This window comes from Centropristis striata, chromosome 19, assembly GCF_030273125.1.
Source record: "Centropristis striata isolate RG_2023a ecotype Rhode Island chromosome 19, C.striata_1.0, whole genome shotgun sequence".
NCBI lineage: Eukaryota > Metazoa > Chordata > Actinopteri > Perciformes > Serranidae > Centropristis > Centropristis striata.
In genome coordinates, this window is record NC_081535.1 from 15,194,271 (window position 1) to 15,211,004 (window position 16,734).

Genomic DNA, 16,734 nt, shown 5'->3' on the forward strand with positions numbered 1-16,734 from the left:
CAATCATTACATGTAACAGGTATCTAACAGCGTGTGACAGTCTGCTAATTATTTGGTTAATTTTAAAGCGTCCACCCAGCAGGACATGACAACACCTGACACACTTAAAGGCATTAAAACTCTTCCACACAGTAAAAACATCATTTCTGCACCAGTGTGATTCTTTCCCACTTGTGTCTTGCTTTGCTTTTTAATTCATATTATTTTAATAATTGTAGCTGCCGTAAATAAATCCTGTACATTAATGAATGTGCTTATTTTATGTGAAATAAATAATATTTTGCTGTTTTGGAAGTTAATCCAGCAAAGTGGCGAGCAGCTGCAGATGGAGCCTGTAAACATATGGACATTAACTGCTGCCAGCCAAATCATTTACAGCAGAATTTGCATCTTTTAGTTAAGAATTAAGTTCCTAATAATTTGTTACAACCCTGAAGTCCATCACAGTTGCTTCTTTTTTTGTTTTAAAATTAATTCCTGGTCCAAAAATGAGAAATGAAGCATCAACCTGGCACCTTGAAGTCCTTTAATTCATGTTCACCTGATACATCATAGTTATTTCAGGTTAATTTTGTTTAAAGATATTTTTTCTCAAAAGTTAAAACATTCAGAAAAGTGATTCTCTCTCCTTACACTTTACTTTTTCCTCTTACACTAATTATGATACATATTTTACTCCTCTTTAATTAAAATGAATACAAAAAAGCTTTCTGCTTGTAATAATTATAAGGTGATTAATGAGGCCAGTCAATCCTGATTAGAAAGCGGCTAATGAAGGGAAATTTTATGTATAAGAGGAGCAGCCATCTGGGTTGGCCGAAGGGGAAGAAGATCTCTCATGTTTTGCAAATACTGATTATTAAATTATAGTATTTTTTACACAAATGCTGTTCAAGACAAACACACTTAGATGATTTGAAGACAAATATTTCCAGCAGAGTGCCACCAGCTGAGTATCTGAGCTCCGAGGCATCACTTCTAACAAACCCCTGTCCTCCTGCAGCGTGTGGTGTGTGGACAGACAGTGCACTCAGCAGCACACTCATGCCAGACGAAGCAGGACGGGGAGTAAAAACACTTTAACTGGGACAGCGTGGAGCCGACCGTCACGTTCAGCTGGTGGAGCAAGGACCAGAGACTCAGGGAAATGTCCAACAACGCTGGAAGAGGTAAATACACAACACGAGTTCTCCCAGACTCCTGGGAGCAAATCAGCTCAACACATTTGGCATTTCAGAACATGAGAATTGTGATCTGTCTTCATGGTAAAAAAAAAAACCCCTGAATCTCCACTTTTTATTTCCCTTTATGTAGCTTTTAGTTTGGAAATAAATGAATCCCTTATTTAGCATTCAAAAGCATTATACAAACATTTAATGAATGGTGCAAATATTGCAGTTATAAGCAATTAGGAAGGGTATAATTTCTTCCAGTGGGCATTTATAAGTGATGGCAGATACAAATGTCATAATGGACGATGGTGATACATATTTGGGCAACAACAACAAAAGTTAAAATAATTTTTAGACTGGTTTTGAAACTGAAGTTTCTAAACACAAACACTTCTGTTTAGCAACTTGTTTCAGGTTAATGTTTTGTTTCCGGTTAGCTCTGTTTAAGGTTTCTGCAGGTGCTGGAAATCCTTGAAAACTGAAACTTGAGACTGCTTATATAGGATGACAGGTCATCTTACAAACAGGTGACACATTTTGAAACGTGAAACTTTTTTGTGTTTTCCTTTAATTTGTTCTGCAGGATTATATGTCAAAACATAATTTTGAACATTTATGGCACAAACATCTAATTTATCGTGATGAAGAAGTCAAAATATCTGTTGGCCTGTATTGTGTATGTACTGTATAAAAATATGCAGTTGCAGCTGTAAGGTGCTGGAAAAGCTTGACAAGGCATGCAATGTGCTTGAATTTGCCTTTGAAAAAGGTGTAGGAAGCATGATTATAAACTATATATTCACAGGAGAAGTTATGCTTTATTATAGATACTATGCATAAACATTCACTTACAGGAAATGTCCTAATATCTGCTTACAGCCACATTACATTGCGGTATTATACCATTTATTAAACATTAAAGTACTGCATATAAATGCTAAATAGGGGACTTAAAGTGACAATATGGGGTTTCCCAGCTCTTTATGTTATGCACTTGCATTTGACCTGACATATTTTCCATTGTTAGAAACTTTGGGATCTCCACTAGATTTTGAAAATAGAGAAATCTATTTAAATCTATCTATCTATCTATCTATCTATCTATCTATCTATCTATCTATCTATCTATCTATCTATCTATCTATCTATCTATCTATCCATCTATCTATCTATCTATCTATCTATTAATGAATTCACGCTTTGTTTTTTGGTGTGCACGCGGTGTCTGTGCACCATACGCGTGCACGTGCGCGCTCTCGCCGCTCCCCCCCGGGTCTGCTCGGCTTTAATATCCTGCAGGTTGATGAAGCTTGGCGGGGAGATTTTTTTCCACACTCCGCTGGCAGCGTTAATAGAGGCTCCCCTCCCTCTCTCCCTCTCTCCCTCCCCTCCCTCGGCCTCGTCCGGCCGCTGTTTGATGTGGAAATGAAAGCTGTGGAAAGGCTGAGAAAAAAGAGAGAGAGAGAAGCGTCTCAATGGGTTAAATTAAAAGCAATGGTGTTCTTGCAGAGTCACCACCGTGCAGTCTATAGAGAAGATAGTGGAAGCTGCGGGTTGAACGCAGCCGGCGCTTTGTGTCTTCCTGTTTTCCGGGAAAACCAGTTAGTTTGGTGTTGCAGGCTTTTATTTTACAGGATCGCGCATTGACAAATCTGTGGGGTTTATTTGGATTAATGCACGTGCAGTATATTTAATATTCATAATAATCAAACATAATGACGATTTTTTTGTTGCATTTTTTCATTTATACACTGATCTCACAATATGTCAGCAAGTGTATACATCCGTATGAAAACGACATGAGAAATGATCTGCTTTATGTGCATTAAATGTAATTAATAATTTGGATATGTCTAAAAGAAAATGGACACCAAAGTAATTTATTTTACAGTAAAAAGCATGTTTACGATATATAAAAATAAATATATCAGAGTAGCTTCATTTTCCTAAAATATTCCTGAGGATAGATAAAATAAACCTAATGCAATAATTAAAATAATAATAATGATAAGAAGAATGTATTTATTTTTTATTGTTTTATTTATAGACAACTTCAATGCAACATGCTACACAAAGGATGAAAAATACATGCAAAAATGCAGAAAATGCAAAAAAAACACCTTCTGGAATTATTAGCCTATATTTAAATTAGCTTGACAACTTAAATTGAATATACTATATTGCCTTCAAATCACCATTCAAACTGCATTCTTTACTAAATGACATATTTCCTGGTGATTTCCAAGCAGAAGGTAACAACAGTCACCTTCACTGAGCCCTCAAAACAAATTAGTGGCAATATAAATGAGGACTGTGAGAATAAGCCTGCAGGTATTATTATTTATAAGGAGGTGATTAGCTATGTAAGTAATGAAACAATCATCGTCACAAGAGTTTGGGTTTTGCTGCAGCAATGTTTAAAATAAGCATTATATAATGAACTGATGAGCATTAACAATTTTCACATAATGAATGTTATATATCATAATTTTTCAAGATCAAAACAAAACAGACAACGATGGAACTTTATTGGTCAAGTCTCCTTAAATCTCCGTCTTAAATGAGTTTAAATAAATCAACCTTGGATCATGAACGTTACAATCTCCCGCCATTACTCACAGTCGTCCTGTTTGCTCACTGCAGTGAAGGTTTGTTTCTCCTCACTGCTTCCAGCTTCTCCTGTGTCCTCGACTTTTTTTAATGTAAAACTTCATTAGGCTTCTGACAACGCCGGCACTGCTGCAGTTATTTATTACACTTTAAGACACACCTTATCTTCAGCCCGTTAAAGAACCAATGATAAAGTTTCAGGCGGCAGGTCATTTTAAACAAGGGGCAACAAATATTCTGTTTGTGGAAAATAAAATAATCCTCTCCTGTATACTTTTATTTCTCCTCAATGCTTTTTTTAGACAGCTACTTCTTCATTATCACTTGCAACATTAAATTAGTCGAATTAAAACGTGCATTTCATAGAGAAGGAAACTCTTTTTTTTTTTCATGTGAGCAGTGCAGGATTGTCCTTGCTACGTGTGTGTGTGTGTGTGTGTGTGTGTGTGTGTGTGTGTGTGAATGGTTTATCCAGTTTTAGGGATCTAAATCGCATGGCTGTGCAATAGTAAGAATCCAGCGATATGATATGTATCTCGATACAGGGGTCACGATTCAATATATTGCGGAAATTTGCATAAAATCTGAGTAAAAAGAGTTGACTTTTTTATGCAATCAGAACAGTGGAACACAAAATAAACCACTGCTATAAATATTTACATGAATAGCGTTATTTAAAAGTGTTTTTGAGAATCGATACAGCCTTACAAACATAATATCAAGTATCAATATTTTGTTTTCGCCCTACTGAATTGCAGCCATTGGTTTAGTTTCACAGCTAAACGTTTTCTTAGGATACTCAGCAGTCTCCAGGTGACTTAGCAGTGGCGTTTTTCCTCAGTTCCTTGACATTTATAAGTGTTCATCCCACCTCCCCCCCCAGGTCATGGGGGTCTTAACCAACTAGGTGGAATGTTTGTTAATGGACGTCCACTCCCGGAGGTGATCCGGCAACGCATCGTTGACATGGCCCACCAAGGGGTTCGACCCTGCGACATCTCCCGGCAGCTCCGAGTCAGCCACGGCTGCGTCAGCAAGATCCTGGGACGGTAAGTAAGCGAGCGCCTTACTCAACATCCTGCTACTGTTAATCGGCCTGTTCTGACCTTCTGAGAGTGTGTTTACTTATCGGGAACACTTTGTGTGTCAGCCAGGCCTGAGGTAACGACTCAACTTTCCCACAGGTACTATGAGACAGGCAGCATCAAGCCCGGTGTGATCGGCGGCTCCAAGCCCAAGGTGGCCACCCCGAAGGTCGTGGATAAGATCGCAGAGTACAAGAGGCAGAATCCCACCATGTTCGCCTGGGAAATCAGGGACAGACTGCTGGCAGAGGGAGTGTGTGACAGCGACACAGTGCCCAGCGTGAGCTCCATTAACAGGTGACAAACTGAATTATGAATGAAATCATGTTAGAGGTGCAGACATGCCACTGTGGCTCAGCCGCTTGTGGTTTCTGCGAGGTTACAAGAAATATGGATGAGGAAGATCTGCTAAAGATGTGTCATGAATTTGAGTCTATTTCTGAAGGGCACAAAAGAAAACTGGTAATCCAGGCAAAATATAGGAATAATGGTCAAGAAAGTAAGTAAATATTGAAAAGCTTTTATTAGAGCTGCAACGACAAGTCAACTGATCGATTAGTTGATCAACAATAAATATTTTGATAATCTATCAAATATTAAGTTGGTTCGTCTTATGTTAAAATAACACAAATTGTTGTTTTCAGACTTTCAAATATGGAAATGTTCTGCCTTTCTCTGTTTTATATCAATTAAACGGATTATCTTTGGGTTTTGGACTAACAAAACATGATATTTAAAGACATCATGCAGCTTGGAGACTTGGAGAAACTTGGATGGGCATTTTTCACAATTTTCTCACATTTATAGACCAAACGATTAATCGAGTAATCAAGGAAAACTGTCTGTGGATTAACTGACAAAGAAAATAATTGTTCGTTGCAGCCATAGCCTTTATTGTAGTGATTAAATCATCAAAAACATGTTCAGGCCTTCATCTTGGCTTTTAATGCTCCAAAATTCTGATATTCCTTCCCCTCTGCTTCTTCTTTAAACATTAATATACTTTCAATAAAACTACCAAACCACCAAAGATTTTTCAAACTGGTAAAAACACTTAATAAAGCATATTCACGTTAAGAATCTGTGTTTCTCTTATGCTTTTCTATTCTTTTGTTGCTCTGATAACTAAAGATCCAGATATCTGATGACTGAAATCCTTTATCTGGCTAAAATATATAGTTAAAAAAACAATCAAGATCTAAAAGGTGTGTAATAAAAAATGTGGCTTAAAACGGGATAAAAAGCAAATTTATGACAACCACCAAGGTGCAAAGGGGATATGACGCCATTGAGAAGGGTGACCTTGATTAAAATGACAGAGGAAAAGTTACATTTAATACCTTTAAATGTTAAATCCTTGTTGTGTTTTTGTTTCAGAATAATTCGAACGAAGGTCCAGCAGCCGTTCAATCTGCCTCTGGATGGAAAAGGCCTGAGTCCAGGACAAACCTTGAGTAAGTCTTTCACTTACACTCACATGCACAGTGGAGGCTGTGGCACCATCCATATCACCAAGCATTATCATGTGACGGCGTGGGATTAGGGTTAAACATAGAGTTGTTGTGTAGGATTAAGCTCTTGACCTTGTGACAACAGCACTATAGTGAGATGTACAGTATCATTTCCGCTCTGTCTCAAATCTGTCTGTCTTTGTTTTTCTCTCTCTCAGTCCCGAGTTCAGCCGTCACCCCTCCCGAGTCCCCGCAGTCTGACTCTTTGGGCTCCACCTACTCCATCAACGGCTTGTTGGGGATCCCCCAACCCAGCACCGAGGGCAAGAGGAGCCACGATGACAGTAAGGGTTAGATTAAATGAAGGAGATAGAACAACATTGGCATCAGTTTTGTTTGTTTTACTGTGGCAGGAAACATGTGAATCAGTTTCTGTCTGCTAGTTTTGGTACAGCATACTGAAGTCATTTCTAAGATTCTGCAACCTTTTAGGTTAATGCAGCGGTTCCCAAACTTTTTCTGCTGGGCCTCACTTTTGCAGATAAAAAAAAAATGTGACGAAGATAAGACACTTTTTTCATTAGATAACACTCTTTTCATTAGCAACCGTTGTACAGGTGAAGCCGAGGGCGAGATATGCCTCATCATATTTTCTTGTCCTTGTTTTGTCTTTAGTCGTGACATTTGATGTGGATTCATCTTCTGCTTTACGTTTACCTGGCAGTACTTTCACAAACTTTTCCATGATTTGCTAGCTAGCAGTGAAGAAGGAAAATGCATAATTTATATTTAGCCTCGCGCCCCCCAGTTTAAAAACCACTGGGTTAATGTTTAGTTTCTGACTAGATCTGTTGAGGGTTGAGGTGTGACAAACATGAGCAGAACACAAACACAGAAAAAAGGGTTAAACAGTTCACAAACTTGTGGCTGAAGGCAGGTGGGACTGGAGGAGAGTCAGAGAGAGGGGAGGCAAGGCAGGCAGAATGTGGCAAAGGAAATGGAAAAACAAGGTTTTAGCTGCAGAAATGAGTGGTACAAGCAGGCAGGCAACACAAGAAGTTTTCAAAAGCAATCACAAGAAACACTGAAAATTGGGCCACATGTTTACCACTGTAGTTGTTACAACAATCTGGCAAAGAGTGAGTGACGAGCCGGGGTTCTTATACTGCAGCTGATCAGGAGATGAGAAGCAGGTGTGTCAGCAGGGAGGAGCTGACGAACTGATCACAGGCAGCTGAGTGGAACAGAGGAGGCCACCCACCCACACACACACACATTGTAAAAAATGTTTGTAGAAATTACAGTAAAAAACACAAATTACATCAGAAATAGGGTGAAAAATAAAAAATTGGATATCACCGTAGAAGACACACATACAGTTTTGCTGTAAAAATATATAATTTTAATGTGAAATTAATGGAGAAATACCATGATGTCACAATGACACAGTTACCCTAAATATAACGGGACTATTCAGTCTAATTTACAGTTTTTCCTGATATTTACATTTAAATTTACGGTAGAAAACCCACTCACTGTACTTTTTGCGGTGAAGTTCTGGCAACCACAGCTGCCGGTATTTTACCGTAAATTAAACAGATTAATTTTTTTACAGTGCACAGACACATACACACACACACACACACATACAGACACAAAGTTGAAGACAGACATACAAGGGAGGGGAAAATCACCAGAGAACACTGGGAAACTGAGGCTTAAAGCCCAGATCATGAAACCTATGTATACCGGAAACCCTTGAATACACTTGCATTTTAATGTTTGTGTTTTAAATTTTGGAAAGTGCTTGAAAGTGCATGGAATGTAGGTAATATAGGATGTCAGACACTTAAAAACAGGTGACACATTGTAACACAAATAACATATAACTTAATGGGATGAAGACTTGCAATAAACAGTATCCAGTATTTTATATAATTATGTCATTTATCCTGTGCTGTGAGGTTCTGGGAAAGCTTGAAAATGCTTAAAAAGTGCGTGAACTTGACTTTTGAAAAGGTGTCTGTTGCATACAGCTTTTTAGCATCCTGCCTGAAGAATATGATGTATCAAAAAAACTAAAAAAACATAGTCCCGCTTAAAATGGTTTCTATTAACAACTTATTTGACCTTTATTTTTTACCTGAAATGCATTAAAAACAAGTTTTCTGTCAGAGAGGAGAACAAGTGTGAAGTGTTTGATAAAAATTCTGTTAAATTCAAAACAGTTTTTTTAAAAGGGCAATTTATGGCGTACTCGTGTTTTGGGCACAGTTTACAGTGTAAAGTTTCACCACACACATCACGTGTAAACAACTTTTTCCCACTGTCTATTTCTCTCAGGTGATCAAGAGAGCTGTCGGCACAGCGTGGACTCTCAGGGCAGCGGAGGCGTCCCGAGGAAACAGATGAGAGTGGACCACTTCTCCGCAGGCACTCAACATCTGGACTGTGGGTTTGATCGTCACCACTACGCCTCAGACTCTTTCGGCTCCGCCTCGAGCAGTAAGACAGAGCAGGTAAAAACAAGTCTTACATTCAGTTTGTAAGTTTATAAGGAAATATGTATCTCCAATGTGAATACAGTCATTTCTAGATATACTTTTCATAGTTTCTTTTAATTTCAAACTTATTTGGAGCTATAAATTGAAAAAAAAAATGAAAACCTGCCTTTGTTTTTTTGTGCATATTTGCTCCCTCTCATACATAAGCACACTTAACACCAATAGCTAATCTCTGCTCATCATCCCCAGACTTTGTACCCGCTCTCCCTCATCAATGGCAGCCTAGACGAGACCAAGACCAGCCTCTCATCATCCGGCTCCGCTATTGGACGGAATCTGACGGCGCACCAGAGCTACACCATGGTGACCGGTGAGACTCTTTATGACCTTTGACCTGCGTCAGAGACAAAGTTGAAGCTCCTCAACACGCTGACTCTATCATCTTTTATAGACTCTTGCGAAAAAGTGTCCCAGCGTGCTGAAACCACTCACTCTTTCTTTGTTTTTGACATTTCACTCTATAAGTTTGTCGCTCCACTCATGTTCACCCTTCGTTTTCATTCCCTCACCCGCCTGCACACTGGCCCGTCACCCCTTCAGAGCCGCTACAGTCCCTGCCGCTCTGTCTAAAACAGGAAATGTCCCCAGAAGTGACCAGCACAAGCCCCTCCCCGAACATGGCGGCGTGCAACCTGGCGTTCGTGGAGCTGCAGGCGCTGCAGAAGCCCATTTCCGTCAGTGGCAGCAGCTGCAGCAGCAACTCCAGTCATTTCCCAAACGCCTTCAACTCATTCTCCCATCATGCACCAGTGTATGGGCAGTTCAGCAGTCAGTCTATCATCTCAGGTAATGAAGGCATCCATCTCATTCATGTTCACGCTCATAATAAATGTGTTTGCATTTGTGCTGTAAAAGAGCCAATTAGTGTCTGTTTATTTTCATTATTGATTCATCTGTCATTTATTTGATTCAAATAAATAATAGTTTTCTCTATGAATTGTCAGAAAATAATGAAAACAATTCCTTCCTTTTTAAATTTCCTGTTTGTCTAGTACTCTTAAACACTTGTTTAATAAGAAACTGAGAATTACAAAACCAAGTATATGGAAGCCCATAGGGGACTTTAGTAACACAACATAAACTTGAAAGTTGCATTTTCATTTTATTCAAATAAAAAAAAAATACTATGCTACTACATAATTACGTTTTAATTTTCAAATTTACATCATCATTTTCTTAATATCCCCCTATGGGATTCCAGACACATAGCTAAAACCAGTTAATTATTGTAAAACTTTCTTAAATAATAACTTAAATGATTTAATCTTATTTCTAGCTGTTGCAACTAGTAAAATAGTAACTCAACTTGATGTTAAAGGTGTTTTGGTGTTTGTTTTTAGGGCGTGACATGGTGAGCTCCACCCTGCCAGGCTACCCTCCTCACATCCCCTCCCCCGCCCAGTCAGGATACTCCTCCTCTGCCATCACAGGCATGGTCGCAGCAGGTAATTAACTTCTTCTTTTTTTAATATACAGCTCACCCCAAAATCAAAAGCAAATATTTTTCATTTTACCTGTAGTGGTATTTATCTAAATTGCTGTGTGTTCAAGAGATGTCTGCCTTCTCTTGAATAATAGCACTGTCCGATCAAATCGTGCCCCGATTACTCAAGACAATCCACAGACCTTGTTGTGAAGAGTTTCATGAAGAAACTGTTTTCTTGCTACTAAGCTACCCACCAACTATATCACAGTGCAAAAGCAAAAGGGAGGAGCTAGCTAAGATTGCAGCTCAGCCCATGGATGTATAAAGAGAACTGGATATAGCTTTGGAGGCATGGCGCTGTTCTTTGCTATAAAGTTGCTCAGTGGCGCATGAAGCCAGAAAACTTTGACTCCCATGTAGAAAATTACCTGGATCTTCTACGGCCCTTCTGCATCTATGGGGCCCATAGAGCAAGTTCACTAGTTCAGGCTGCCGGGCTGGCTACTTCCTGTTTATCGCTCCACTAACTTAAATGAGAATAAAATGCTTTAATTTTACAGCTCTTCAAGGCTTTCCAAGTGTTATTGGAACTTGAAATTCCACCCTCTGCCCACAAAGTTGGCTTCAAAGTCCAGTTCTCTTCCTGGGGGTTTTGGAGGACGCCATCAATGTTTACATTCGGTGGTGACACAAGCGCAAGTCTCTTGTCCATGAGTAGATGCACCTTTCCGCCTGTGTGGTTAAATGGTGCACTTTTAACACCAAAAACATAGTCCCATTATATTCGGGAGGAGGTAGACATATCTAGATTAGAGCCCGACCGATATGGGATTTTTGAGCCAGATGCCGATACTGATTTTAGAGGGGGAAAATTCATCGATAACAGATATGGTGGCCAATGAAAATAATAAAAATAGACCTTATTTATGTGGATTGTGCATCAATTTTTCACCACTCTGCAAAGGTACCCATAGAGCTACTTTCTTAAACATAACACTGTATTAAATAATATTTGACATTGTTATACATTATACAAAAAATATTACATTGTCAGCCAATTCTAGAAATTATTTTAAAAAAAAGAATAGGAATAAAATAAATAGCTAAATAAACATAATTATTGTTCAGTTTCAGTCAATTGCTGACTATTTAAAAAAAAATGAATGAAAAAAAATGAATAGCTAGAACCGTTTCTAAATCATGCTTTTTGCATTGTATATTGTATATATATTGTATTATATAAAAAAGTTTTCATAACAGCACATATTGGACAGCATATACACTGATACCGATATGCCTTTGATAGGCCAATATCAGCCAATAATATCTGTCAACCGATATATCTGTCTCTCGATTGATAAACAGCACCACAGGTAAGAGGAAGAGTATGTCACTTTGATTTGGAGGGGAACTGTCCCTTTAAGCTTGTTTTTACCTCCAATTAAAAAGTCAAATTCGGAATTAGGTGGAAAGCAAAAAGCACCAAATAGGTCAGAGAGGTAGAAAAGAAAGGGAAGGGAGGGTGATGAAGGCAGGGAGAGAAAGAAAGGGAAGGGACGAGGCTTGTAGATTAACAGGAAGACAGGCTGAGTCAATGAGTAGTCTTGCCAGGGTGGTGAACTGTGTGTGTGTGTGCGGGTGCACGTGGGCCCAGGGGGTATACAGGGAACAGGCTGGGGGTTCCACCCTGCTGCCCACACCCCCCACCCAGACACCTCTGACCACACATCGCCATGGGAACCAGGGGGCCCAGGAGGGAGATGCAGGGTGGGCGGAGGGGGTGTAAAGTCTGGGTATGAGCGAAGAGGAGGAGGTCTTTGTGGTGTGTGTGTGTGTGTGTACGTCAGGATGCCTGCATACGACCAGAGAGAGAGAGTGTGTGTGTGATGTGCCTTTTTTATTTGAAGTCTGCCCTCCGAAGCGCGAAATGAGAGGGTCTGATTTATTATTTTTCTGGTGGGCTCGCTGTGAGGAAGCGTTGATACACAATTACTGAGTGAAGGGGGGGGGGGTTAGGACAGGAGGAGGAGGAGGAGGAGGAGGTGGGAGAGGGGGTGCAGGGATTCATTCCAGCCAACATAATTACCAATTAGATATTTTAAAAAAAGAAAAGAAAGAAAGAGGAGTGCCAGAGAGGCTAAAGCAGGAAGTGTAGGATGGAGAGAGGAGGAGGGACGATGCGAGGGGCCGAGGGCGTAGAGGCTAGCTGCATGCACCACTGGGTCGAGGGATTTTACCCTCAGCCATCCACCTGCACCACAGATTAATGGTTTACAGGCTGCACTAACTGTTGGTGAATTATGAGCTAAGCCTGAGCCGACGCTGGCACACACACAAACACAACTCTGTAGAGCTCCCAGCGACGGCCCCGCTCGGCCTTTTAATAATAGTTGTTTTGAAGTGTTTGATCTGGTGTTTGATGAAGTTTGTTTCTGTCCCGCATCAGGCACAGACTACTCGGGTCAGACCTACAGCCATTCGCCCTACTCCTACAGTGAAGCCTGGAGGTTCACCAACTCCAGCATACTGGGTGAGACACACTGGGAGTACTGGCAGAGTGCAGGCACCATGTTTCTGACAACCTTGTGACCCCACCTCAATATTTATTCATTTTTACTTGTTAATAATTAAAAATAATTGTGACCTACAAAACTAAACTTAAAAGATATATATATTTTTAAATAATTTATTACAGACATAATAACATATATGAGGGAAGAAATAAGGGAAATAGTAATAATACATTTAAAAAAATTACACACTTGGATGATATAACATACTATACTATACTGTATTTTTTGTTATTTTTCTGAGGAAAGATAACAAGCTTGAATTATATAACATACCATACTATGAAAAAATATCCAGAAAAGAACAAATTGCATGAACATATCGTATGCATTTAACCATATACTGCCTTATACATACCATTCAGCAAACTACTAATTTATTTAATGTGTTTATTAAAAAACAGCAACAAACAAAATATAATAACACACACGAGCGAAGAAAAAAAATGATATGCTTTGATAATCTAATATACTGTATTATACTACTGTATTTGTGTTATTTTCTGAGAGAAAGCACAGAAAGGGAAAATGAATTGTATACTCATATTATATGCATTACTATATGCTGACTTATACATAAATTTATGCAAATTACAACTAATTAAATGTATAATAATCTTGTGAGAATTTAGCTGTCTTTATGAGTCACAAACATTTCATCATGACTAAAATGTAAATAAACGGCTGCAGGAAAGAGGAGAGACTCACCAGGAAGTGAATTGCCTCAGTCACAAGAAACCATTAGATACATGACGAACTAACAGGACGCTCACAGACCTCCAGCCAGGCCTTGCCCTATTGTGTAATGTCAAAGAAAGAGAAAAATAATTTGTGTAATTCAAATCTGCTCCGAAATGTAATGAGTTCTTCCTCGGCCCATACTACACCCTTTCACTAAGTTTCATGAAAATCAGACAATAAGTTTCATATAATCCTGCTGACAAACTAAAGAGAAAAACAGTTAAAAACAATGATGTTAAATGTATTAATTACAGTAAAAGAAAAGCATAAATAGACAGAAGCAGAACACAGACATGGGCAGTAATTAAAGCAGAGTTACTGTTCTACAAAGTAAAAACAAACAAATTCAGAACGGCTTAAATAACAGTACAGTTATCCAAAAATAGACATAAACAAAGACAGAAATGAGCAACAGGACAGTTAAGCAGCATACAAGTTGTGTATTGACAGATATTTATGACTTTAAATGTCTTCTGGGAGGTAAAGCTCATTATTTACATGTTTGTGTTATTTTCACTTATTCAACATTTGTTTAATAAGGAATCCGCTCTTTTTCAGCATGTAGACAGATAAATACAAACTTAAAAAGGAGTCATTTAGCAAATTTACAATCAGATTTTACAGACTATTCCAGAAAATATGAAGGTATTGTTTCCCATCTCACACATTCACACATCATTACATCTGCATTTATTCATTTGGTGGATCTGTTTATCCAAACAACATACTAATGAGGTATAATCAAAGCCACAGTCTATCAGTGAGACACCTTCAAAAACAATCAGTTGTCTTACCTAAAGTTGGGGACAGACGGCACATATACAGTCAGAGATAATGATTGCAAGATTAACTTGCACCACTTCTTGTCTCTAGCAGAGAGGTAGTGGTTCAATTAAAAATGAGTTAAAATATAGTTAAAATATAAAATTTTGCAATGCAATGCAAGTTCAGAAAGAGTCCTGTTAATATGACTTCAGACTGGTAGATGAGTTTAGAAGACCTTTTCCCAAGTATAGATTCATGTCAGATGAGTTTTGGGTAAAATCTCCACTGCATCACCACTGAAGCTGCTTAGAAAAGAAAAAACATCGCTCTTATCTTTTCGATTATTCCTTCAGTCTTGAGAGGCTTTAAGAATCAATCCAGCCTCGCAGGACAAACACTCTAAACAGCTCAGACCATCTGCTGTAAACCCTCACATAAGATGGATAAAGAAAGGCTGATCCACCACCAACACCAACACCACCACCACTACCTCCCTGTTCTGAAGGCCTCCATCTGTGTCTCCCCCCGCAGGTTCACCCTATTATTACAGCACGGCCTCCCGCACCGCTCCACCCTCTGCAGCCGCGTACGACCACCTTTAGTCCCCCCTCCGCTTCAGGGGACCATGACTCCACCTGGACCAGGACTGGAGAACATCAGCTGATTATGGACCAAGGCATGAAAGTCAAAACTGGATGTGAACTTGAGACTCTGCTGAAGAACCAGCAACACTTTTATCCTTTTTTTTTTTTTTTTTTACCAACCTACATATATGTTATTTATTTGTTATCACCGATAATGTTGCCCATAGGTGACTCTGACTCATGCACGTTTACACACTGCTACAGAAAACTCACATGCAGGGCCTGTTGTTTCCAGAGACTCAGCCTGACGTTGCACATCAAGGTGCATTTTTTCAGTCCAGAGATCTTAAAAATACCGTTGTTTTGGCCAAAGACTTTCTTTCCTCGCACATCTACAACCCGACACCACTGATCCAGTGATATGCAACTTCTTTATACTGAACTTTGCCTGCTTTTGTTTACAACGCTTTCCGTCCTGTCATCATGAATTTCTTGATCTGCTTGCAAATTAATTTCTATGACTTGTTTTCACTGTAAATTCAGATCTTAAGAGCTTTTCTAAAGGGTGACACATTAAATCACAATTACAGCAAAATGCCCACACATGCCCCTCGAAGACAATTAATGTATTTGTCTAGCAATATGTACATATTGTAAATGATGAATTACTTACGGGGAAGTGATGCAATTTTACTCAGAGAATGACTGATGATGCTGATTTGGCTACAAAAACCAACAATGCTTGAAATACATTTGTTTTGCTTCAAATAAATTTAGTTTGTTGTCATGCTGATGTTCTGATGTTTGGTAAGAACTGTGACTATTTTTTCTTATACTGTTATTAATATTATTGCAGATGTAAATAATGAATTTCTAAAGAATTATTTTAATTAAAGCATGACAAATTTACTGTTGTTTTTACCGTTGTCTTTTTTTAAGGGTGGCTTTTATTGTATAAGAAAATAAGGAATTGTGTGTTATGTTAATAATATGTTGTATAGAGCTCACAGTAGAATTTATAATACTATAGTAATAGATTATTACTTTTAGACTATTTTTTATATGTTGGGTGTTTAAAGTAGCAGGCCTAAGGTCGTTTAGTGTGCTGAAGTTTATTTTCAAGATAATTTTATTTAAAATATCTGATTATTATTATTATTATTATTATTATTATTATTTGCCGTACGCCAAAACTCAGCTGAAATGATGCATATTTTTTGCACCTTACAGCATTTTAAAAGGACAAAAGCAACGATCCTGAAAACACGCGCATCTGTTTAATTTCTTTTTTTATTTTCTGCATCATGTAGTTTTATTTGCAATTATTTCGTCCCTCTTTGCGGCCTCATAATTGCGGCGCGTTAACGACGCCACGGTTCGACGGCGCCGCGGCCCACCTGGTGCCGCCGCCCGCGTGGGACGGCGCGAGGACGAGCGCTCCATCACCGAGACCTGCAGCACGTGAAGCGGGGGGGTTTGAGGCGCGCGCTCACTCAGTTTCTACATTGAACATTTTTTTAAGGGTTGTAGTGAGCAATGCAGTGTAGGCCTATTATCTACATAGAGGAGAGGTGTATTTTATTATTATTTTAATTATTATTATTATTATTATTATTATTATTATTATTATTATTATTATTATTATTTAAGGGTTGTAGTGAGCAATGCAGAGGAGAGGAGAGGTGTATTTTATTCTATTTTGGTTATAGTTAGGAGTTTAGAGTTGTTGTCTGTTTTACAATTAAAATAAAATTAATTACATGAAA

General features: G+C 38.6%; 1 protein-coding gene across 3 annotated transcripts; it reads left to right on the forward strand.

The window, feature by feature from the left end:
• Nucleotides 1-1,147: 1,147 nt before the first annotated feature.
• On the forward strand, nt 1,148-15,858 carry pax8 (paired box 8). Of its 3 annotated transcripts, none has more exons than XM_059358051.1 (11): nt 1,148-1,169; nt 4,666-4,831; nt 4,967-5,164; nt 6,245-6,321; nt 6,537-6,662; nt 8,662-8,837; nt 9,072-9,192; nt 9,423-9,677; nt 10,223-10,327; nt 12,755-12,838; nt 14,916-15,858. In XM_059358051.1, exons 1-11 carry the CDS (start codon nt 1,148-1,150, stop codon nt 14,984-14,986), a joined length of 1,401 nt encoding a protein of 466 aa, XP_059214034.1. In that variant the 3' UTR covers nt 14,987-15,858. The 3 variants fall into 3 exon arrangements, with proteins under 3 accessions (XP_059214034.1, XP_059214035.1, XP_059214036.1); XM_059358052.1 differs by having other exon boundaries at nt 9,423-9,668; XM_059358053.1 differs by having other exon boundaries at nt 9,423-9,668; nt 12,761-12,838.
• Nucleotides 15,859-16,734: the final 876 nt, after the last annotated feature.